We start from the raw sequence: 25,023 nt of genomic DNA on the forward strand, positions 1-25,023 counted from the left end.
CAAATCTCCTGTAGTCCCTGCTCTGCTCAGTTTCTCTCCAAACTAGAGGGTTTATACCCTAGCCCCCACCCCCCCACCCCAAGCAAAAACAAAAAACAAAACTTTTCCAGATAATTTTGAATTGTCTGACCCTTAAGTGACCATAGACTTTGAAGGCCCCTTGAGGCCACCTCTATGCAGGAATTTACTAGGTCCCTGGGCAGGAAGACACAGCTGTCTGTTGTACTCAAAAGCATTCCTTGACTATGAGAATGCGTGTCTCAAGATAGGGAATATGAGCTATGGCCCTCCTTCACCTCAGAGAGTTCTTTGCCTACCTGGAGTCCCTGTTTCTGCCAAGAGTTGGCACAGACACAATCTCCTCTTTTTGCTCAAGAATCCCCAAATTCCCACTGTTTTCCAGGGAGCTGAAACACCTATCATCAGGGGCACCTGGGCGGCTCAGGCGCTAAGCGACTGCCTTCGGCTTAGGTCATGATCCCAGCATCCTGGGATAGAGCCCCGCATCGGGCTCCCTGCTCTGCAGGAAGCCTGCTTCTCCTTCTCCCACTCCCCCTGCTTGTGTTCCCTCTCTCCCTGTGTCTTTCTCTGTCAAAACAAAAAAAAACAAAAAAACAAAAAACCACCTATCATCAACAGATCTACTGTGGCCATTCTGCCCTGGGTCCTGGAATTCCTAGAGATACAAATCATAGATATGACCATCACAACTACCCCGGATTAGAACTAGATACCAACAGAACTGTGCACAAAGTTTGTCTGGACCAACTCCGTTATGTTGAATAGATCCTATTTTTCACAATTCCTACGTAAAACTCTTTTAACCCTTACATCCACCCAATCTATCTGGGATGGGATCAAGAGGAGAATATGGTGATCCTAGCCTCTAGGCCCCCTAAGGAGTTGGTTTAAGGATCACCCACAGCATCTGGCCTTCCAGGTCTGACAGCAAACCCCATGACTTGATGGCCAGTGCCTGCTTTCACATCCAGAGAGTCCCCTGAAAATGCAGCTTTTTTAGGAATCCACAGGTCTTGTATTGTCTGAAACATCGAATGGCCTATGCTTTAACCAGAGAATGCATGAGTTGACTTCAGCACTCAGTAGAGAAACCACTGGGTGAAGAGTGTGTCCTTGGAGTTGTTAAATAGAATTTAAAATTTTAACAACTCACCTCTGCTTCAATACTGACTGTTACTATGACAGGACAAAAATTCTCTGTCCCTAAACTTAAGGAAAAAGTATTCAGTGTTGGCTCTTAGCATAGTGTGTCACACATTGAGGGTGACCAATTAAGGTTTTTGATTTGGTTTCATTAATATTTCATTGAGTGGGAGGAATCACCAGTTTAACTTTTGCACAGAGGACTTCTTCCTCTGTTTTGTCAAGGTTATAAGTTTGTTTTATGACTTGAGCTATTTCAGGGAAGAGAGGCTCCAAGTTTAGCCTGGGGCAAAAGGAAAAGGAGGTCAAGCTGTCACCATTTTTATCCACTGGATTTCCACCTATATTATTACAGGACCCCTCAGGGCCTAGGGGTTAAACTCCCTCTTCTTCAGTCTTCTCAGCGATAAAACTGACAAACAAACTCACCTCCAAACTTGTTACTTAATCTCTAGGGACAGAAAGACTTGTTTCAGTGCCCACATTATGTTGTTGGCATGCCTGGACTTTAGCCTCAATAGCTGCAAAAGTCAGGGAAGAAAATAAAATTTACTGATTTTCACTCTTCCCAAGACAAATCCACAAGTAGCTTAGCCAGACTGCCTGCAACTTCTTGTAAATAATTTCATGGTAATTTTACTATAGAAAAGAAAAAGGAGAAATAGAAGGTAAAGTCCTAGGAACTTCTCCTTTATCTCAATCGTCCATCTCTTCTCACACTTGGAGTGACAGGAACAGAGAACAAGGATGGAAATGGTATGATTGATACATATACAAAATCTCACCAGTGGTTAAGACTTTCAGGGGAAATTTAGACCACAGCCTCAGCTTCCCAGTGCTCACTACCCTTTGGAGTAGTTCTGTTTTTAAAAACAATAATTTAAAAAATGCAACACTTGGAAGCTTCAGATTGGATATACCTTATGAGAAATGAACAGCATTTCTCTCCATCAAAGGTGAGGCTTTATAGGAGAGCTCAGTTCCCAGAAGACTGACGGTTGCAAGCTTGTGATTGTCACAGAGAAGAGGAGGAGGTAGAGGACTTGAAAGGGGTCCCTGCTTGAGATGATGAGGCCAGCTGTGAGACATGGCCTAAGATTACAGGGGCCTACCATAGCTATGCATGCCTAAATCACCTCGAGTCTTTTCCTATTGCAATCCTTCTGACACCTGTCTCCAGACTAATCCTTCTAATCTAAACAGCTGCCTTGGTCACGTCATGCTTCACTGTTAGTGACTCCCCAAGGCCTCCAAAAATGTCAGTTATACCCTAGCCTGGCCTTTATATTGTGCAAGAATCTGGCTGCCTCTGATATTCAATCTCCCTCTCTCTCCTACAGGAATCTGCCACTCCTGTCGAGAGTTTCTGCATCACTTCCTATTTGCCTGCCTCTATACCTTTACCTGTGATGGTCTCTATTCTCCTCACCTAGAATAGCCTCCTCTTCCCGCCCCTTCTAAACACCCAACTTCAAGGTATGATACAAAGAGATTCCAAAGATTTAGAATTAGGTAGATCTGGGTTAAATTCTAGCCTTACTACCTGCTTGCTATGTGTCATTGGGCAAGTGTCTGATCTTCTCTGAATCTCTGCTTCCTCAACTACAAAATGAGAATGTTCCCACCAGGTTCATGGTAGATGCTCAGTAAAGATTAATTCCTTTTTTCTGCATATCTACTCGACTCCAGGCACCCTTCCAAGGTCCTAATTCCTATCAAATGGGCCATAAAATGTGGTTGACATATGAGAATAAGATTTGGGTGCAGTAAAGTTATCATCAAGGAATGGGCCAGGTCAAGAATGTAAAAATCCCAAGACACTCTCAGGACAAAGCTCAGAGGCCAAGGCACATGGGTTCATTTTCTGGCAAAGACACATGGAAATTTCAGTTACAAGGGAGTGGAACCCAATACAACTACTTGGAAAAGAGTCAACCAGCCCATAGTTGGGGAATTATAAGTATTGACAGAACTCAGTATTAGATAGCTGAAAGAATTCCTGAATAACACATTTTTATAATTCCCCCCAAATTGACAAAGACACTAATTAACATTCACTTCCATGATACTTGAATCTTACTTAAAAAGAAGAAAAAAGCAGAGGTATTAGACTTCTCAGCCCCTTTGAAAGAAACTGACCCACTATCAGACTCTAAATTTGTCAGGCAATGCCATGTAATGGAACCCTTCTTTGTGCACAACCCATTGGCACTGGGATGGGCAACCTGACCAACAGACAGCCAATCCCATAATCTGGAGGGTAACTGTGACTTATGTTCTAGTACAACAAGATGAGCTAAGCCAATGAGATTCCCTATCTTTCAAGAACTGGAACTAGGAAACGAAGAAAGGAGCCTATATCAACAGGAGTAGAACTCTCTCTTTGAGAGAGAGTCAGGGACATTATGAGCGAGCCAGAGTTAAGAAAGTTCAGAAACGTCTGATAAGCAGAATCAGCCAATTTAGTAGAGAGAGGAGAACTGAGCACAAGCACAAGCAGAAGCAAGAAGCCATAAGAAAGGGATGAAGAAAGCAGTGGGTCCCTGGAGCTGACCAGTTCCTCAGGCTGTCTCAGTCTTTGGAGTTGTCTCAGTTCCTACAATAAAACCCCCGTCTCAAGCTAGCTTACATCAGGATTCCTTGTAAACAAAAGAACCTAACTTAAACAGTAGGAAAGCAGTGAAATATTTTACTACTTGAAGAAAATAAATACACCAACTCTGAATATACACAATATTCCATAAGGATATAGGACCAATAGGACCCGTGAGGATAATTTATTTTCAATAAGACAAGGTGGAGGGTTGGACTACCTTAACGGACAGAGACTAACACCTTCTCAGAGCACTGGCAACAAGGAGTCTCTTATCACTTCACTTCTGAGGGAAACCACCACAGTCTGACACTGAAAAATGTTCCCACCTGCTCTGAGGACTGGGACCATCCCTGGTGCAGGATGCCAGGGTGATTTGGAAGAGAGAGCCATCTTTGGCAAAGAGAAACTATGTCATCTGTGCCATGTGATTGGTGACCCTGAGCGAGTCACTTCATCTCTCTGAGTCTCAGTTTCTTTCCTTCTGACATAGGATCACTAAAGTGACTTCTGGAATTAATAATGTTATGAATCTTCTAAGTAAAGTTCTTCCTCCAGTTAGATAAGAAAGAGAGACAGCATAGAAGAAGAAAGACTCTGGACCAGGAGTCAGAAAACCTGCAGTTTAGTTCTGCTACACCCTCGCTGGACAAGCTCAGGCAACACACGTGACCCTTCTGGGTCTCACCCATAAAACTAGGGAGCTGGTTGTGCGTTATCAAAAGGGCATTTTCACTCTAAATTCCATGATTCTACGATCTCTAAACATCTCAAATCTATGAGTCTAATCCCTCCTTACATTTGTATTTAAAATTCCTTACCTTGTTTTTCTTTCTTAACCCTGATGATCTGGAAAGCAGCCTGGGACACAATTCTTAGGAACACTTACTATTTCAGTTTGTCCAACTACAGACTAAGTATAAAGAATGTTGGGGGGAAATCTGGTGTTTTTCAGTCCAAAGCTAGTTGGAACAGACATGTGAACTAATTTGGATTTCTAGTGGCACAAATTCTCCTGGTTGCTGATGAAGAACTGTGAAGTCTAAATAGGAAGACAGACCATATTCAAAAGGAAAGATGTGTCTCCTTCCCAGAAAAATCATAAATCCATAAATAGAAAATGAAATTGTGGAGCCCAAAGCATTCCACAAGGCCTTTTAAAATTTCTTCTTTCAAAGATTAAATTGGTAGAAATTAAGAATTTTGAGGTCCACAGATCAGGAGGTACAGGTTAAAAGAAAAAGGACAGAAACAAATATAGCTAGTTATAAAAGAAATTAAAAGCCCTACAATTTTAATAAAAACTGAAAGGTGCCCAAATGACTCCAAGATACTAAAGGTCACTGACTCTCATTGTTTCACCAACACGGCAAATGTCTACTTAAATGACAGCACAAACTCTACAGTAACATTTTTATTGGCCTGGAGATGCAGTTGACCTAAAGCATTCAGTTACAAAAGGTGTGAACTGATAATTCATGGAATAAATACCTACACGCAAGAAAGATAGAAAAATGTGTTCAACCTCAATAATAATTAAAATAAAATTTTAAATGAGTTTTTTTCCCCATCATATTGGCAACAAATGTAAGGGAATAAGGAAATAAGTCAATCTTGTACACACTAGGTAAAGCAAAATTTTAAATATGCATAGCCTTTGACCTAGCAATACCAATCCTAGAAATTAAGCCATCAGAAATTCTTCTATGGGTATTTACTTAGCAATGTCTATTTGCTTTTCATTGCAAAAATTGGAAACTACTCGCATCCATAGTGGATGGGTTCAACAAACTTTGTACATCCAAATAATAGAGTGCTATGTTGCTTTTTTTAAGGCGGCGAACTATTTCTAAATGTACTGATGTAGGAAGATCTCTATGTAAAAAAGACAAGTTTGGGAAGAGAATCCATAGTATGATCCAATATCTTTAAAAGGTGCACAAGTGTGTACCTGTACCTGGGCATGTGCACATGCACACAGGGCTCTGAAAGGTCCCTGCCTGTTACCACCTTTACCACTTGCCATGTTCACCTCACATGCCTTCTTCTAGCACATATGGAGTCTCCAGCATCTCCACTAGGTCCAGCATTCTCTTAAGAACATATGCTCTCTCAGCCCTAGTCTCCCACTCAATGCCTGGCTCATTCTTAACCTTAATCCTATGTTAGGCAGGAATCTGGAAGAGTATATACCAAACCGTTAACATTGTTATCTCTGAGGCTGAGATGACAGGTTATTTTCCCCTTTTTGTATCCTACTTTCCAGTACCATTTGAATTTCTAATAATGATAATAATTCTTTATTATTTTGTAATCAAGAAGAAGCCACTGTAAATATAAAGAATAAAACTGAAAAACAAAGTGATCAGATTTTACCTCTTCCTTATGACTATTGCTACACTCCGTCTCCTGTAAATTCCTCCAGGTCCAGGCAGGTATCACCCATCTGTGGACTAAAAATCTCCAAATAAAGCTTCCCAAGAGAATCGAGGATAGAGGGAGTGAGACAGAGAGGAAAAGGAAGAGATGATTTGCCAATGATTTAAAAAGATGGTGCTTACTTCCAAATTTCAAGTTAGGAGATGAGAGTATTTTCAGTCCTATGGCATGAAAGTTGAAGCTTTGGTTCCTTGTTCAACCTTTCAGAGAACTTAAATAGAGAAATAATTTCAGTAGGAACCTCAATGTATTGTTTTAATTGAGTTTATATTACCAAGCCCCCCAAGCCAAATTTTTTTCAAAGAATACCCCTTTGTTAATTGTAAAATGGAAGAAACAAAACTCCATCCCTTAATTGATCTCATACAGATGGAAGAAGTATAGTGTATTTGAGAAACCCTAAGTATCAGAGTAGGTGGGGTATAATCTGACTTCTACAGTAATGTGTGGTGCTCATGTTAGTCATCCCACTCCAAACATAGGAAATTCATCTTGAATTTCCTTCTCTCCAGCCCATGTTGACCTCCCTACCCTCCCCACAATGAGTCCCCAGGCTCTGTTGATTCTTGCCCCTAGACACCTTGCAAATCCATCCACTGCTACTGCTCTGCATCGGGTCTCTCCCTCACCTGGACCACAGCCTCATGTCTGGTCTTCTTTGTCCAAGCCGTCCATTCTCCACACTGAACCTGCACTAATCTTTTACAGTGCAAAATGTGACCTTGTCTTTTCTCTGCTTTAATCCCTTTAGTGCTTCCCCAGTGCTCACAAGAAAAAGTCCAAACTCTGAGTCAAGGTGAGGCTTAAGGCAGCTTTTCTACAAAGACCATCTTGGTTAAAACAGTGATTCTCAACCCTAAGGTTTACCAAAAAAAATTTAATGCTCATGCATTTTGAAAATTCATCCCAGGAGATTCTACCCTACATGGCCAGATGCCTATACTTAGTGGAACACTGGTGAGAGATAAGGAATAAGGAAAGTCAGAGGTCCACGTGTGGGTGCAACCTGGAGTTTGGCATTAACCAAGGTGGCTCCCTAGCCCAGTTAAGCCAACATTCTCAAGATCTGCACCCAAAAAAGTCTCATTTCATCTCATCCTCTGGCCCAGGAGGAAGGTTCTGGTCACATGCTCCAGTGAGGGGCTCTTTCAAAAAGCAATGCAAATATTGAATCTTTCCTGTTGTCAGTTTATAAAAAGTGAATATTTAATAAGCAGCAGTGTGGCCATTTTAATTTGGAATGTAATCTGTTTTCAAAATCCAAAAGCAAGCAAAGGCAAGACCAAGTTTTGTAAAAACTGAGTTTCTATCACTTCTCCCAGCACTCGTTCCCATGCATGGCTGGTCAGAGACAGGATCAGGAAGTATGCTTCATAGACTCCCTTTATCCCAGAGTTTCTCGTTGAGCTCATTATCTCTTTGCCTTCATGCAGGACTGAAAAATGATTCCAAACAGCGTGTATCTACTGAATGTTTGAAAAAGAACTTGAGAGAGTTTTTGTTAGGTAACTATGCATTCTAATTTCTAAGTCTTATTACAAGGGCACTTGTATCTACCTTTACACTGAGTATCTCCTTTTGTTGTTATTATTACTCTTCAAACTAGATGGGTCTGGGGTTGAACACCATCTTTCAGAGCTACTAGTTATATGAGTCTGGTCAATTTACTTAACCTCCCCACACCTGTTCTCTGGTTATTCTTTTCGTTTAAAATAAGTATGTAGGACCTGGCAAAACAAGTCAGGCACCCAGTTAGTCCCCCTCGCCTTTTCCCTCTCCCCACCCCCATCACACACATTACCTCCAGATGGTATTTGTGCAGTTGATAATCTCTTTTTGGTCTAGAACTGGAATTCATTTTCTTACGGTTATGCACTCTGTGATAATGTCAGTTCAAAGGAAATGCTTGGTCCCTGCATGGTCCAGTGGGGTATCTCCTCAGAGAGCTGCTGGGTGGCTGTCAAAGGGCTTTCTTTTTTCCTTTTCCTTTCCTTCTTCTTTTTTTTTTTTTTTAGAGAGAGAGAGCATGCGCAAGTAGGACTGGGAGGGAGAGAGGGGCAGATGGAGAGAGAGAATCCTAAGCAGGCTCCATACACAGTACGAAACTTGACATGAGGCTCGATCTCATGACCCAGAGATCATGACCTGAGCCAGAATCAAGAGTTGGATGCTTAAGTGACTGAGTCACCTGGGCACCTCAAGGGGACTTTCAAAGTGGCATTTATCCCATGGGAATTTATGGGGGCCCAAGGCCTCATCTTCAGCCTTCCAGACGCAGAACCTGATTTGTCCTATACTGTTGGAGGGTCTCCTTCTCTGGGACTCTGTGTTAACTGAAGTCACAGAGATTGAAACATACAAACCAAAATGCTGATTCTTGAACTTAGAGTAAAAAACATTCCAGTGGTGGTGGTAGGAGTGGTGCTAGAGGAGGAGGAGGAGGAACAACCGTTTATTAGCAGTACAAAATGAGAAATTGGCTCCACAATGTCAATTTTTAGGAGGCCCTAAAAGCTTCCTCTCTCTCTCTCTCTCACAACTAGAGCATGCTAAGGTAGCCACATCCGGTTTTTCATGTTCTAAATTCCATTTTCTTTCTTTTTATTTTTATTTTTTAGATTTATTTATTTAGTTGAGAGAGAGCAAGAGAAAGAACACAGAGGGAGAGAGAGAAGCAGGCTCCCCACCAACCAGAGAGCCTGAGGTGGAGCTCGACCCCAGGACCCCAAGATCATGACCTGAACTGAAGGCAGACGCCCAACCAACTGAGCCACCCAGGCGCCCCTAGATTCCATTTTCTATTTTCTAGTCTATGCTCTTCCTGCATCTTTCTCCAACTAAAGTACAGTAACATTCCAGTCCTGTCACCTTGAGTTCTCCTGGGCTGAAGTCCTGGGTGCCCTCAGTGCCCAAGTCACACAATTAGACTCCATGGTCTGCTCCTCACTACATGGGAATGCTTTTTCCTCTGGCTGTTGTTTCCTTCTTTCTGAGGGGAGATCATTTATTATAATGGCCTGGACTTCCTTTTCCTCCCCCCACCCCTTCACTCACACCCTCCCCCTCCTCATCCCTCAGGAAGATGGGGTGGCTTCTCTCCTTGGTAAATTTGGGGAAAAATGAGTATACAAGGTCAGCTCCTTTTTCTTTTTGGCAGTAGACCTGCTCACAGAGAATGGGACTTTTCCTGTGCTCCACCCATCATGCTTCCCACGTGAAAGGTCTAGCACTACTCAAGGTGGGAAAGTCTACCTCATTCTGGGGTTCAGAATGAGGGAGCCTCTCCCATAGAGAAAAGCCTTGTTCCCTGATCTAGGTTTCCCACCGGAAAAGGTGACTATTTTGACCCCCATCTATCTTTCTTATTTTACTTCTGGATAAATAATGCTATTTATTAGGCCCTATCAAACATCCTGTGGCTGTTAGATGTTCACCCAAGTCACTTCCACTTCTTGCAGCACTAGGCTGATCAACTATCCTAGTTGGCCTGGGAAATGGAACTTCAGGTGATAAAACTGGGACAGTCCCAGGCAAACAAGTGTGATGGCTTACCCTGCTGAGCGCTCAGGAAGATTGGGTCTCCCAGTCTCCTCTGCAGTTGGTTGAAACCATGGAATGCGGTGAGGCCTTGTCATAGTTTCCACGACCCTCCATGCCCTCTTTCCCTCTTATCTGCATGCCTGAAAGTAAAAGCCTCCAAGATGGTGGGGCCATTCAATGAAACAAACCAGGGTCCCTGAATTGTCACTTGGAGGAAAGCCTCACCACCCATATCAGGTGTGATGGGAGCAATAAATAAAGCTTTCACTGTGTTAAGTGGCTGAGATTTGGGGATTATTTGTTTCATCAAGGAGCCTATACTGACTAAATAGCCCTCTATCGTCTGTTGGAAAGCTGAGTGTCCATTTCAGAGGAAAGCCTGATTTGCTCATGGCTGAGTCCTACAACACCACATTGTCTTTTCATGGGTGACATTTTGGAAATTCAAAGATCAGATAATCTGTGTATCTATGTTCTACATTCAGACCCAGTCCTTGTGTAGCTGCATAACCTTGGGCCAATCACTTGGCTTTCTGAGCCTTATTCTTCCAATATTTTAAATCAAGGGGAGAGATTAAATCAGTGGTTTATAAATATCTTTAGATCATGGTCCCTTGAAAGTCTGATGAAAGCTATGTTCCCTCTGTCTAGAAAAATACATTTACATCAGATCTTTGTAAGCTATCTGGAGGCTCCTATAGCCACCCAAGAGTCATCTTTTCAATCCCCCTCTGTATATCCTGCTCTGAGCTAGAATCTGTTGCTTTCAAAGCTTAATTAATTAATTAAAAAATTTATCAAGGTCAGATTATGTGCCAGTCACTATCCTGAGTTTTGGGGTTAAAATGGGGTACAGAATGGACATAGTCCATCTTTCATGAAATTCACATTCTAATCTTATTATCAGGTCTTATTTTGCATTCCTGGGAAGACCCTGAATAGTATCTGACCAAAGCACATTTTTTATGATGGAAAAGTTCTGAGCCTTTGAATCAGGAAGATCTGGGAGGAACCCTAGCCCTGACACTTACCAGCCTGTGTGTAAGTAGATAAGCCAATTAACTGCTCTGAGCCTCAGTTTTCTTAAACGTTAAATTGCTATGTAGTTAAAGTACCTAATAGGTTGTGGTGAGGATTAAATAAAATATGAATATAATTATAAATATGAACATGAATAAAATAAATGAATAGAAAACTTAGGAGTAGTGAGCACTTAATATATGTAAGTAGGCACTCAATAAGTAATAAATGTAAAATATAATAACCTATGTGCTACCTTTTCCCCCCTTAAACTTAAGCTGCTTGAAGGGAGGGACCATGACTCTTCTTCCTAAGGTCATAGTAGAAGCTCAATAAATGTGTGTCAATTCAACTGATTAGTTACATGATAGTCACAATAGAACCTTATCATATTTAGCCTTTGGTCAGTAGCAACAATCATGGCTATTTTGTTATGGAATTATGTAGCTAATATAAAGTATCTCTTGCAATAGATTTATGCTTAATTTTCTATATTTTGAATCTAGGTTCTCATAAAATAACAATGATTTCCATGTGTGACTTTGACTAAATCTTTACAAATATGCAAATAATTTTATTATTGAAAACTAAAGAAATTGTTTTATACTTTTATTTGTGTGAATACATAAAAGAAATCACACTGATCATAAGCATGAGTGGAAGGAGACGTTGATACAGAAACTTTTGAGAGAAGGTTAAAATATTTCCCTTATTATTTTTGAGTACAGATGTGCTAATGATCCTGGATTCCCATTGTTTCAAATAAAGTGAGGTCATTGTGAAAAGACTTGGTTTGGGAGAGCTGAGTCATACTTCTGTATCCTGTCCTATCAAAATGCTCCCTTGTCTTTACCCCATTAGAAAAATTGGTGATTGCACCCCTCAAACTGATGGAAAGTGAAGCTAAACAACACCTCTGTCTCAAAGCTGGCCATTTCCTATATCCTACTTCCTTGACGTTGACCTAAAATCTTTACTTACAGAATTCAACAGGAAAAGAGTTAATAGATTTAGACTACTATTAACAAATTGTCCAATGAAATAAAGTTGACAATGTTAACAAGAACCTTAACACAATTTTTGCTAATGATGACTCACACTGATGATATGGTAGGAATTCATAACCTGAACTTCCATTAAAAAAAAAATCCAATGACAGTTGTTAAAGATGGTAAGGCAGACTTTATTTAGGACCATCATGATAGATGTGGGGACCACTTTGATGGAATTTTGAGGTGGGGGAGAGAGATTGGATTCAACTTTGAATGCAGCATGAGCACATGAGAATTTATAGCTAAGGAATAGGGTGGGAGTCAGTACATGGGAGATTACTTGGAGGAAACATCAGGGATCAGGGGTGTTTGGCTAAAACAACCCAACAGCATCACCCAGGGCGATGGGACTTTGCCTGGGGCTTGGCTGAAGATCATCAGATATTGAGGGTGGGAGGTTCTAATTAAACTGACTTGGCAGGGTTCTTGCTAAGACTGGATTTTGCAAGGAAGTGCACGGATGGGTCTAGAACAAGGTTAAGCAACCTGACCCAAATTTGGTCAAGAAAAGAATCTTCATCAGTTCCTTAGCCTCTAGGGGCTCTGATGGGTCCCTGAAGGAAGCATTCACAATGTAAGCTCTAATGGCCCATCCCCACATGGAGTTTTCAGTCACCTGGGAAGGGAAACAGTTAACAAGTAATTATAGTGTATAATAAGTATTAAAAGGGCACAAATAGGAAGCTGTAAAGGAAAATAAGGAGGGGCCCCTTTGGTAAATCCATCAGGGGAAGCATTTTGAGGAGGCTTTGAGTAGAAGGAAGAGAAGGTGCTGGCCCAGGGAACAAGCAGAGGGATAAGCCCCCAGGCAGAGGAGAGTGGTGTGGGCACCACTTTGGCACTGAGGCAGGATGAGCCTGGTGTTGTTTCTGAAGCAAGGGAGAGCCTGCGTGCCTGGAGTGCAAGGGGGACAATGCCAAATGCTAAGGTGGAGAGGGAGCCAGGCCCAGACCATGTTTCATTTGACATACAGTGGTAAACTAGTGAAGGGTTTGTGAACTAGGTTGGGATTGGACCTGATTTTCATTTTATTTATGTATTTATTTTCCCATATAAATAGATGTTTTAAGATGTCCATTACAAATAAAAGCACCAGGATCAGATATTTTAACAGGCAGATTCTATCGTTCTTTTTTTTTTTTTTATTCTTGGTTTTTATTTTTAAAATTTTTTAAGTTTTTATTCAAATTCCAGCTAGTTAACATACAATGTAATATGAGTTTCAGGTGTGCAATGTAGCTATTCAACAATTCCGTACATCACCCAGTGCTCATCATGACAAGGGCACTCCTTCATCCCCACCACCTATTTCCCCCCTCCACTGCCCACCTCCCCTCTGGTAACCATCAGTGTGTTCTCTAGAGTTAAGAGTCTATTTCTTGGTTTGCCTCTCTTTCTCTAGTTGTTTTTCCCCATTTGCTTGTTTGTTTTGTTTCTTAAATTCCACATATGAGTAAAATCGTATGGTGTTTGTCCTTCCCTGACTGACTTATTTCATTGCATTTTAAAGTGATTGCTTTACATCATATGAAGAGAACCAGTTGTCATGGGGCCAGAACAGAAGCAGTGAGACCAGTTAGGAGGCATTGAATCAGTGAGTGAGAGATGATGGGGCTTCTGTAAGGCTGATGGCAGTCAGGCCCTGAAAATGCACAAATAAATATGTCTCGTTAAATACATGCTTGTTAAAAATAATAATAGAGTATTTTATTTATTTTTTTAATTTTTAATTTTATTTATTTCTTATTTGACAGAGAGAGAGAGAGCACACGAGAAGGGGAAGTGGCAGGCAGAGGGAGAAGGAGGCCCCCGGCTGAGCAAGGAGCCTGATGTGGGGCTTGATCCCAGGACCCTGGGATCATGACCTGAGCTGAAGCCAGACACTTAACGACTGAGCCACCCAGGCATCCCTATTTATTTTATTTTTTAAAAGATTTTATTTATTTATTTGCGAGAGAGAGCAAGAGACAGAGAGAGAGAGAGAGAGAGAGAGCATGAGCTGGTTGAAGGGCAGAGGGAGAAGCAGATTTCCCACTGGCAGGGAGCCTGATGCAGGGCTGGATCCCAGGACTCCGGGATTGTGACCTCAGCTGAAGGCAGATGCTTAACCAAGTGAGCCACCCAGGTGCCCCAAGAATTCAGTATTTTAATATTGATGTTGCCCCCAAGAAATGCACTAACATTATGGAAAAAATAATGCCCAATTTCCCATAAATTCATAGAATTGACACATAATTTTTATGTCATTTTTGTTGAATTCTCATGCCTGGGCAGAAGAGAACACCTACACCAGCCATAGCCATAGGAGCTTAGAAACAGTGACTGATTCTTCTACCAAACAAACTCCTGTTCTCTGTGATTAGCAGAGGCTGTCATGCAGGCAACAGGGCTGTTTATATACAGTTGTCTTAAAATAGGCTGGACGGTAGAAGGAGGGAAAAAGGTGGAAATCACATTCCCAAGTTATTCTTACTAATTTCCTTTTGGGGGCATTGGGTTCAGGGGGATCTATTATCAAAGATGTGTCAGCTAATCCTGGGAGGCTGTAGTGAATGGATTCTGTGTGCACGTGTGTATCTCACTACTTTAATAACCCATACATTACCATAGCGAACTATAAACAAAACAAGCTCACAGAAATTCTGTCAGTGAATAGGTTTTGAGAGAAATGGCTTCATTTGGTGACATAAGTTCCTCCCCCTGCCATAGCAAACTTCGTGTGCATCTAATTTGCTGGCAGCAAATAAGACAGGTTTGAAATAAATAACTTGGTAAACTCCCTCTACAGAAGCTATAGTCTATAAGGCAGAATTTGGGCCTGTTCTCTGGGTCATGAATTTATCACGTAAAACAACATTCTTTGATGTGAACCTCATAAGGGAAAAGGAGATCCAGTATTCTCACCTCAGCCTTTAACCCCATTTCCTCTCTTGAGGCTACACGCTGGGGCTTGCTTGGGTGGTTGAGATGTTGGAGGTGGGGAGAAGGGGGACTGCTACCTGAGGCCAGAACAAAAATCTGTGGTCAACTCAGCTCTCATTTTGCCACAGGGCAAAGCAGTCAGTTTGTTAACTTACTTACTAACAAACAAATGACGTTTTGTAAGTGGGGAATGAAAGGAAAATGATGATTAATAAGTAATATATAGGGGCGCCTGGGTGGCTCAGTCGGTTAAGCGGCTGCCTTCGGCTCAGGTCATGATCCTCGGGTCCTGGGATCGAGCCCCACGTCCGGCCCCTGCTCAGTGGAGAGCCTGCTTCTCCTTCTCCCTCTGCCTACTTGTGCTCTCTATCTCTCTGTCAAATAAATAAATAAAATCTTAAAAAAAAAAAAAGTAATATATAAACTGTAGTTTATATGTACTTATATATTAATAAATAAACTGTAAGGTAATTTATTTCACAAGATTTTAAACATATCAATAAAGCTCTAGTCCAGGATATAGAAGATGCTTCCCCCCCCCAAATTATTCAAAATTGGTGTTAATTGTTGAGGAAATGCTGGTAAAATTTTCAAACAATTTCAGAAGCATGGAAAAAATCAAAATTCCCTTTCTCTCTTCCTACAGCCCCTCCTCCTCTCAAAGCAACCACTGTTACTTGGGGTCCATATCCTTTCAGATTGTTTCTAAGTGCAACACAAATTTATTTGTAATAGGTAACATAGTACTAACACATAGCATATAGCATAGATTTTTAAATTTTCTTTTTATTTATTTATTTTTTAAGAATTTATTTATTTGGGGGCGCCTGGGTGGCTCAGTCGTTAGGCGTCTGCCTTCGGCTCGGGTCATGATCCCAGGGTCCTGGGATCGAGTCCCACATCGGGCTCCCTGCTCGGTGGGGAGTCTGCTTCTCCCTCTCCCTCTGCCTCTGCTTGTGTGCTCTCTCTCTCCTTCTCTGTCAAATATTTATTTGACACACAGAGAGACAGCGAGAGAGGGAACATAAGCAGGGGGAGTGGGAGAGGGAGAAGCAGGCTTCCCGCGGAGCAGGGAGCCCAATGCGGGGCTCGATCCCAGGACCCTGGGATCATGACCTGAGCCGAAGGCAGACGCTTAACGACTGAGCCACCCAGGCGCCCAGCATAGGTTTTTTTAAAGCAGGGGTTCTACTACACATATTATTCTGTAAACTGCTTTTTTACTTTCTAGACACTTTACTTAAAGAGCCACCTCATGCTTTTTAAAGAATGTATCATTATTTTGCCAGCCTCCGATGGCTAAACATTTCGAAAGTTACTTTCAGGTAAGTTTTCTATGTAATGGTAGGATTCTTTCCATGTGAAGGTAGAATGTACCTATGCTGTGGGACGATTTTTATCTAAATGCTTTTAAACCGACTATGGATATGAACTGAGAACCATTTGATGTACGGAAAAGAGGCCCTGAGGCTTTACGGAACCTGCCCAAGGTTGGAGGGCACTGAGCCATCTGCCTGCTTCTCAGCCTGGGGTCTTCTTTTTTGAGCCAGCAAAGCCACTGTCCCCTGGGGACTGGAAGGGCACCGAGAGGGGGAAGAAGCTTTCAGTGGAGAAAATAATACAAGGAAAGGAGGCAGGAAAGTGACACAACGGGCAAGGGAAGAAGGAAGGACAAAGGGAGTCGGTGACCTTGCCAAGGGCCCTCGAAGAGAAGAGGGAGATCACAGGAGGGACTAAGGAACTGTGTGGAGAACCTTGGAGCCATGTGTTTCAAAGGATATTCTGTTGCCAAAATAAAATGTAAGGGAGAAGCCAGAAAGCATTCACATAGGAAGGACATTGTGAAATTCTGATTAAGGCCTGGCAGATGACTCAAAGAACATTGCCATGACTCAGATTGGAATAAAAAAGCATGATGCAAGCTTTAGGAGGGGAATGGTATTCACGTACTTATTTGGGGGCTTATGCATACCAATGATGAAGGCTATGAAAATGATGTATGTTGCCTCTAGGCAAAATTGCAGTGGAGATGCCAACCCTGTCCGAGTCCCCACCTCCTCATCCTCAGCTTTCTCCCACCTTGGATGGCATCCTTCACCCTCTGATGCCCTGAGTCACTGTGGCAGCTCCCCAATTTCTATAGTGGTGGGGGAGCTTAGAGGCAGCTATTTAAGAATGTTCTAAAACAAGACAAATAGCAAAGTTTCCAAAAGATGTTTTTATCCACATTCTTCATTATATTAAGAGAAAGTTAATTAGTCATCTCAAACAATATTTCTCTTACTTTATATGAGGCGTTTTGGGGGATTGGAGAAAGTGAAATCCTGCCCAGGCCATGCACTTAATCCTTTGTATTGCTGGCCATGGTCCTCATGTTCTCTCTGCTTCCTTCTCTTCAAAACTTGCCCTGAGGACTGGTGAGGACGAGCTGGGATAAGGAACTTCTGGATCATAAGCTCAGCTGCTGCAAAGACTGGGCTATCCGCATGAGTCAGGGAACAAAACTTAACCCCAAGAATCCATCTATTTGGGGTGCAAAGTTAGTTGGCGGAGTGAGTATTCTGGAAGAGAAGTTGGTCCTCACAGGCTCCTGATGTTTGTCTACCTCTCTGCCTACTCCCGAGGCCAGGCCAAATGAGAGTCCAGGGATTTAGTCGATGCATTTAGGATAGGGAGAAAGTACACTATCATTGGTCAAATAAATAAAATATTGGGTAGATTCTCGAGTATGTGAAGATATGTAAATGAAAATATCTTCGTTGTGAGCGAAATGTGCTATTTTAAATTCACTGGGCCCTTTTCATAGGATCAAGCCCGGTAAGGACATAGGAGCTCTGGCGAAGGGCTCTGCAAGGGCTGAAAATAAGGATTGTCCTCCAGGGGTTTATAAGAGGATGTTAAAATGGAAGTTACAGCCTAGTTGTTGATGTTCCAGGGAATTTCATTCTCTACGGCCTTCCCCTAAGGGGAGGCGGTGAATTAGCCAGAGACTGTTTGTAGGAAAGGAAAACTACTCTAGATATTTTCATCAAAATGAGGTTCATCTCGAGGAATTTAGTGGTTAGAAAGTTTTAGAAGGGCTGTAGGAGTAGACTTTAGGCTTGGCCTATAGAAGCTGACTTTTGGGGCAGATCCACTGAATGTGTCCCAGGGCGAGCTGCTACTCTGGTCACTCTCCAGAGATGAGGGGTCAGGAAGCTATAACACTAGAACTTAGAACCATGACGTCAAGCTCATGCCACTGGAGCTGTGATCCCAAGAGAAGGAAACGTCGGCCACGGACTGATGCTGCTGCTTCTTAGTGTCCGTGAAGATAATGAGTGGACGCTGGATCACGGATGCCGAAAAGTACTATCTCCACATCTGTGGCCTTGTTAGCAGGGAGAAGGTCCCTTGCCCCACTTGCCTGCTCCATTCTGCCTTCTAAATCTTGTTCAAGTGCCATCAACTGGCAGAACCTGATTTGTATCCAGAATCCTAACTGCAGGAGAATCTGAAAAATAATGATTTTCAATTTTGCAGTATAGGAAAGCACAGAAGACAAGAAATTAGAATTGATGCTGGGGACCAATCCACTATATCTGCTATAGAAGGGAGGACTGGTGTGGGAGTGGCATCAGGGGGGAGACTCCCATTCCCTTCAGGTCCAGGGAGATGAGCTTCAGGGACACTAGTCGGAAAGCTAGCAATGTGTCCTCTGCACTTTGCAGTTTAGGAGAGGGGAGGGAAAGTGAATTCTGATCCCTGCCCAGGGAGCCTAAGAATGAGAGGTTCTCTGACTGCAGGAGCCGAGGTAATTTTGGAGCTGCAGCGTCGTGACTGGTTTGTTCTCTCAGAGTTGGGGATTCGAAGGGAAGGAAGTAAAAGGAAGCATGAAGGTTTCCAATGGACATAATGGCCCCCACTCAAGGGAGACTCCTGTCTGTGCAAGTGGGTTGTCTGAAGTGGAGAAGGAGCTGCAGCAGGAAGAGGGTGGAGACGGGCTCTGAATTCTTAGGGGTTGAGCAAAAAGAGCCAGAAGCATGGGGCAGGAGGAGCCTGGAACAATCCTATTAAGAAGGACTCCCAAGAATTGACAGACTTTCACGCTCACAGAAGGAATCGGGTTTTACACTCTGCCAGGCCTGCTGAGTGTGCTGAAGGCTCAGGTCAGCCTCAGACCAGTACAAATGGTCCTGCTTCCTTGAATCTCCTCTCTCTCTACATTCATGGGTCAGAAACTAGGTCCAAGAAGGGAAGGAGGAGGAGTTGCAAGGTGGTGAAAGTGAGTGCTATGGACTGAGTTGTGTCCTCACCCTCAATTCCTATGTTGAAGCCCAAAGCCCCAACCCCCAAAGTAGCTGAATTTAAGACTGGGCTGTTAAGGAAGTAATGAAGGTTAAGTGAAGTCATAAGGATATAGCCCTGATCCAATAGGATTAGTTCCCTTATCAGAAGAAACATTAGAGAGATCTCTGTGCACCTCATTAGGACACAGCGAGAAGGCAATTGTCTGCAAGCCAGGAAGACAGTCCTTACAAGGAGCTGAACTGGCCAGCACTTTGATCTTGGACTTCCCAGCCTCCAGAACTGTGAGGAATAGATTTCTGTTGTGGAAACTATCCAGTCTGCAGTATTTTGTTGGGGGTAGCCTGAACACACTAACACAGCAGCCAACCAAGCCCCTTTCTCCATCTGATTGTAACCTATAAGCGGAGGAAGGGAAGACTCAACTTTAAAATGAGTTTAGAGTTCCAGTGATTATATAAAGCTGGGTGTTTTGCTTACTTAACTGAGACCATAACTTGTTACATATTCCCAAAGAGTGAACAGAAACATCATGGGATTGTTCTAGATTTTTTTTCTAGGGACTAGAGAAGAACTAACTTCAAGAGTGAATTTAAAGAGACAGTAGGGACAGAAGAGAAAGCTGTTTGATGAGTCCATCTTAAGAATTTTCTTGTTCAACATATTGACTATAAATTAGCCTCAGAAACCAATACATCATGTTTCATAGTCAAGATAACCCACATATCCTTAAGGAGATGGAATGACTACAGGCCTCTTAGAAATTACTGTACCTGGCTGAGTGTGCCAATCAGAGCTGGATCGGCTCACCATGGAAACAAAGACAAAGAGAGTGGGACAGCAGGCTGATGTTGTTGGCACCTGCCCAAGTCCAGCACAAGGGGTGGGACTCTCGGCCCAAAGCCTGAAATGTTTCCATTTCCATAGCAGATTTTCCCTCAGGTTGGTGAGAGGGCATCCATTTTTCTAAGTAGAGAGATGCTCCTTAGGGTTAATTAATTACCATTGTTGTGATTCCATCATCACCTTTGGGTAAATCAGCTCACCATGTAACAAGGTGAGAGAGACAGAGAATGAGAGGGGTTGGGGGGAGGGTTGGGGAGAGGAGGGAGAGAGAGATGGTGCAGTGGGGGAAACCTAAGATTATTTCAGCCTTATGGTTGTATTTCTCATTGAAAATGAACACAGTGGACACACTGGTAATTCTGATTATACTTGAGCTTCCTGTGGCTGAGGGTGAGAGGAGGATGTACCAACTTGCTAACACAAGTTTTTGAGTCTTCTGGATGATGTGACAATTCATGGTAAATTCATGGATTGTCATTCTGGGTTGTGTTTATCAGTCCCAGTGAGTTTGGTAATGTGAGTCTGCCCCTATAGGAGGAGTCCGTTCTCAGTGTCTGCCAAATATCAATCAATCAGTCAAGCAATGGATTGATAAAAATTTCTAGTTTTAAGACTGATAGCCACGTACCAGTAAATTATCAAGGTAAATACTTTATTGTGAGTCTCTTGGCAGCTAGCTTGCTGTACTTTTTTTAATTTTATTTTATTATGTTATGTTAATCACCATACATTACATCATTAGTTTTTGATGTAGTGTTCCATGATTCATTGTTTGTGTTTAACACCCAGTGCTCCATTCAATACGTGCCCTCTTTAATACCCATCACCAGGCTAACCCATCCCCCCACCCCCCTCCCCTCTAGGACCCTCAGTTTGTTTCTCAGAGTCCGTAGTCTCTCATGGTTTAACTCCCCCTCTGATTCCCCCCCTTCATTTTTCCCTTCCTACTATCTTTTTTTTTTTTTTTTTAACATATAATGTATTATTTGTTTCACAGGTACAGGTCTGTGATTCAAGCTTGCTGTACTTCTGAATACATGCATTATCAACTGCTTTTCCATTTTCAAATATACCAAAGGCCTACATAACCAGAGGGAGAACTCAAGTTTGTGAGCCCTCCAGGAATCCATGTAGGTCGTGGCATTTAACTTGGAGTTGTTTAATGAATCACAACCTAATTTCCTGTATTGTTCATGACTATTTTGTTATTGCTGAAAATGTTTGCCAAGCAAAGAATCTTACAACTTCTTACTTTAACATATTAAAGCATTTGGCATATGATAGGTAAACTGCCTCAGGCATTCAGCACAGAGACCAGTTATAATCGATGTGGAAATAACAATTGTGTAAATAGTCTGACAAGGAAATGTACTTTCTTTCCAGGTACTGAAAGCCAGAGCAAGGAGAGTATATCCATTAGCCACCTCTTGTCTGGTTTCTTGGGCCACTCTGGCCCTTTTCCCAAGCAGGATAATTCTCATTACTAAAATAGTACAGCTCTAAAGCAGGCAGGCCACATGACGTTTAGATGGGGTGAGGACCCGTGGCAAACATTCCTGACCTTCTACCAACATGAAACCAGAGTAGGTTAATGCCCTCTTTGCAGGAAGAAACCAAATCTGGTGGGTAAGAGAGGACCCAGATTTTGATGAGAAAAGTTGACCCTGATAAAGCAAAAAATGTGGCCTCTTTTTACCACTTGTCTGTAAATCTTTTAATTGACTGAGCAAAATGAAACCATTCTTTCAGGCTTAAGAGTCAACATTTCAAATATGTCTGTTTAATGTTAGATTTTGAAGATGTTGACTACATTATCAAAATTTGGCATACCCCCTAAAGGAAATCAACACATTCTTTAAAGTCTAATTGTAGTTTAGATTGCTCAGTTGCTGAGCAACGGACAATGTAATATGTTTGGACCCCCTCTCCTATGTGATTCTAGAATTTTACTAGAAATGAATAAATGCATAACAAAGTAGGGTGGGTTTATAGGTTTAAAAGTCAATGAAGCTAAGGATAAAAACTTGGCAAAATGGAAATAAGGAACAATTCTCTAATTTACATACCACAAAATTTACCCATTGTGAGTGTTCATTTATTTTTCACCAATTGGCTGTTGTGCAACCATTATCATACCCAGTTTTAGAGCTTTTCTATTGCCCCAGAAAGTTCTCTTATGCCATTTTGCAGTAAATCTCCACTCCAGCCTCAGGCTCAGACACTAGCCTAATTTCTGTCTTCATAGATGTCTTATAAATGGAATACAATATGTACTCTTTTGTACATTTGGCTTCTTTCATTTGGCCTAATGTTTGGCTATTATGAACAACACCATGATGAACATTCTGTACAAGTCTCTGTAGGTGTTTGATTTTTCTCTCTCTTGGCTAGATACTTCAGAGTAGGACTGCTAAATTGTATGGTAAGGTTATGTTTAACTTTTTAAGAAACTACCAAACTATTTTCCAAAGCGGCTTATCATTTTACATGCCCATCAGCAATGTATGAAGGTTATTTCTCCATGTCCCTTCCAACACTTGTTATTGTCTGTCTTGATTTTAGCCATATGAAAAGGTAAGTCATTGTTGTTTTAATTTACATTTCTCTGATGAGTAATGACATGAACACTTTTTCATATGCTTATTAAATATTGCTATATCTTCTTTGGTGAAATATCCATTTAAATCTTTTGCTTATATTTTATTAAGTTATTTATCTTATTATTGAGTTGTGAGAGTTCTTTATATATTCTGGATACAAGTTATTAGATATATGATTTGCAATTATTTTCTCCTTGTCTGTGACTTGTTTTTTGTTTTAGTGGGGTCTTTTGAAGGAAAAAAGTTTTTAATTTTGATAAAGTCCAATGTATCAATATTTTTATTTTACAGATCATCTTTTGGTGTGACTGGCTTTTTCTTTTCTTTTCTTTTCTTTTTTCTTGGTTCTACTATAAACTCCTTCATGGCAACATATATTCTCCTCTGTCCCCTTTGCTATATCCTTGAAGTTGCACAGAAGTAGTCTACTGAAGGAAAACAGTGATAGGCAAGAGTTTTCAGAATGTCACAATCTCTAAAAGATTGTACCGAGAATGGAGAAAAATGAGCTTGCATGAGATGAAGTGGGAACAAACCTAAAACACAGCACAGAAATTACGGTCAGACAAATGGTGCAGTACACCTAACATTAGATTAATATTCACAAGAGGATGGAAAGCAGGAGGGAAGAAGTGGCTAACAATACTACTGATTCTATCCGGCAATTATAAAAGAAAAAGCAGAGGCCTCTGGGTGGACCTTGACTCTCAAGGTGGACCATGGGAGAGGCTGGTGAGGTCTTCCTCTCTGTCATTCTCTTATCTCTCTTCTGGTGACATAGATTGAGTGAGTTAGGAGAGTGTCGAAGAGAGGGGGGAGAACAGAGCGCTCAGCCAGTAACATATACAGAAAATAGGAAACATTGGAAAACTCAGGCTTCTATCGTGGCTCTGCCCTCAGCTAGCTAAGTCACCTCAGGCCAGATACTTGATCTCAGAGTGTTGGTTTCTTCCCCTTTAAAATGGGAACAATAGGGCGCCTGGGTGGCTCAGTTGGTTAAGCAACTGCCTTCGGCTCAGGTCATGATCCCGGGGTCCCGGGATCGAGTCCCACATCAGGCTCCCTGCTCAGCGGGGAGTCTGCTTCTCCCTCTTCCTCTGCCCCTGCTTGTGCTCTCTCTCACTCTCTCTCTCTCTCTCTCTCTCTCAAATAAATAAATACAAATCTTAAAAAAAAAATAAAATGGGAATGGAGGGGGGCGTGAGGCTCAAGGTGTGTACTGGGGGTGGGGGAGCCTTGTGAATGTACCTGCTGCACAGTAGGACCCCAGTAGACTCAACCACGAGGACCCAGAGAAGTTCTGGGGCAAAGCATACTTAGGTGTGCAAAGTGTGCTGGCGTCAAGTCCCAGAAGGCCAGAGATGGAAGCAACCATTCATGGCAGAAGTCTGCACTCCTGCTGTCAACCTAACCAGACGCTGAGAACAAGAATCCCAGTGTCCTCAGTAATCTGACTTGAGGAATGGAATATAGGAAAGGCTCTCTGGGAGAAAGAAACCCTGTAGTTTTTGTTGTTTTTATCTCAGGTTATTAGAAGTATAGCAGATCTTAGACTCTAATTGAAAGATAAATGATACTGGAGAACAAATGGGAGAGGAAGAGATTAGTTGAAATCTAAGCACTGTCATTAAAAAAGAAAAAAAAAAGCAGGAAGACTTCTCATCAGCCAAATGAAGGGGTTGGTGTAGCAAAACTCTGACACCATTTCTTGTTTATGATTCTACCATGAGGAAAAGCTTTTCAGAGAAGCAAGACTGTACTTACCAGAAGGAGAGTTTCCAGAGAGATTTTAAGGTGGTTGATAAGATAGAGTTGCCCAAAAATTCCCTAAAGAGGGAATGAATTTTGAGTAAAATAAGAAAGCAGAAATAAAGAATTCCTACCTTAAGACACATGCCAGTATTTTAAAGTTACCATATAGAAAACACTGAAGCCAAATTTAATTCTATAGGTAGAATCTTTTTTGTATAAAATTCAGGAAAAGGTGATATTTTGGAATGAATGTGACTCTGGGGATGGGTAACTTTGAGATTGCAATGTTAGTCATAGCAATTAAATTTGGAAAGGCCTGGAGATTTACAAATGGGTTATATGAATCAGGGAGACAATTGAGAGACAGATCATTTTAAGGGCCTAGACCTACACCTGGGCTTGAAGGAATACCATGGCCCACATATGTCACAATTAAATAGATTATCATTGAAAAGAGTATTTCCAGAGACTGGCAATTTGCCCCTAATTCTCTAGGTCTGCAAACCTGGTTGCCAGCACCCAGCCACTTAGACCCACCAGGCAGAATTATTTGTGGCATATATGATGGTTGTGACACAGTTTTAAAATATATGCTTCAATACTTAAATATGATGTTCTATAAAAATATAACTACTAAAATAATCTAGTCCTCACACCTGTGCTGAAGATTTCTCATTCTTCCTTCTGTGTCTTTTCTTCACCCTTCACTGCTCTGCTCTCTGCCCCAGGAGGCTGCCCTGTTTGGACTGCATCACAGGGCCCTTTACCCCCTAGATCCCTGTGGGGACCCTGGATACTGTACCTCAGT

General features: G+C 41.9%; 1 protein-coding gene across 2 annotated transcripts in view; it reads left to right on the forward strand.

Moving 5' to 3' along the window:
- Positions 1–11,460, forward strand: part of PTCD2 (pentatricopeptide repeat domain 2) — a 61,497-nt gene extending 50,037 nt beyond the window's left edge. The window contains exon 10 of one of the 2 annotated variants that reach the window (XM_035014620.1): positions 10,644–11,460. In XM_035014620.1, the coding sequence (XP_034870511.1) occupies positions 10,644–10,685 (42 nt within the window). In that variant the 3' untranslated portion in view covers positions 10,686–11,460. Of the gene's footprint in view, positions 1–2,504; positions 4,842–10,643 lie in introns of those variants that run through there. The other variant, XM_035014618.1, reaches the window with a different exon arrangement.
- The last annotated feature ends 13,563 nt before the right edge of the window (positions 11,461–25,023 follow it).

This window comes from Mirounga leonina, unplaced genomic scaffold (assembly GCF_011800145.1).
Source record: "Mirounga leonina isolate KUSES-001 unplaced genomic scaffold, KU_Mleo_1.0 Mir_168, whole genome shotgun sequence".
Classification (NCBI taxonomy): domain Eukaryota; kingdom Metazoa; phylum Chordata; class Mammalia; order Carnivora; family Phocidae; genus Mirounga; species Mirounga leonina.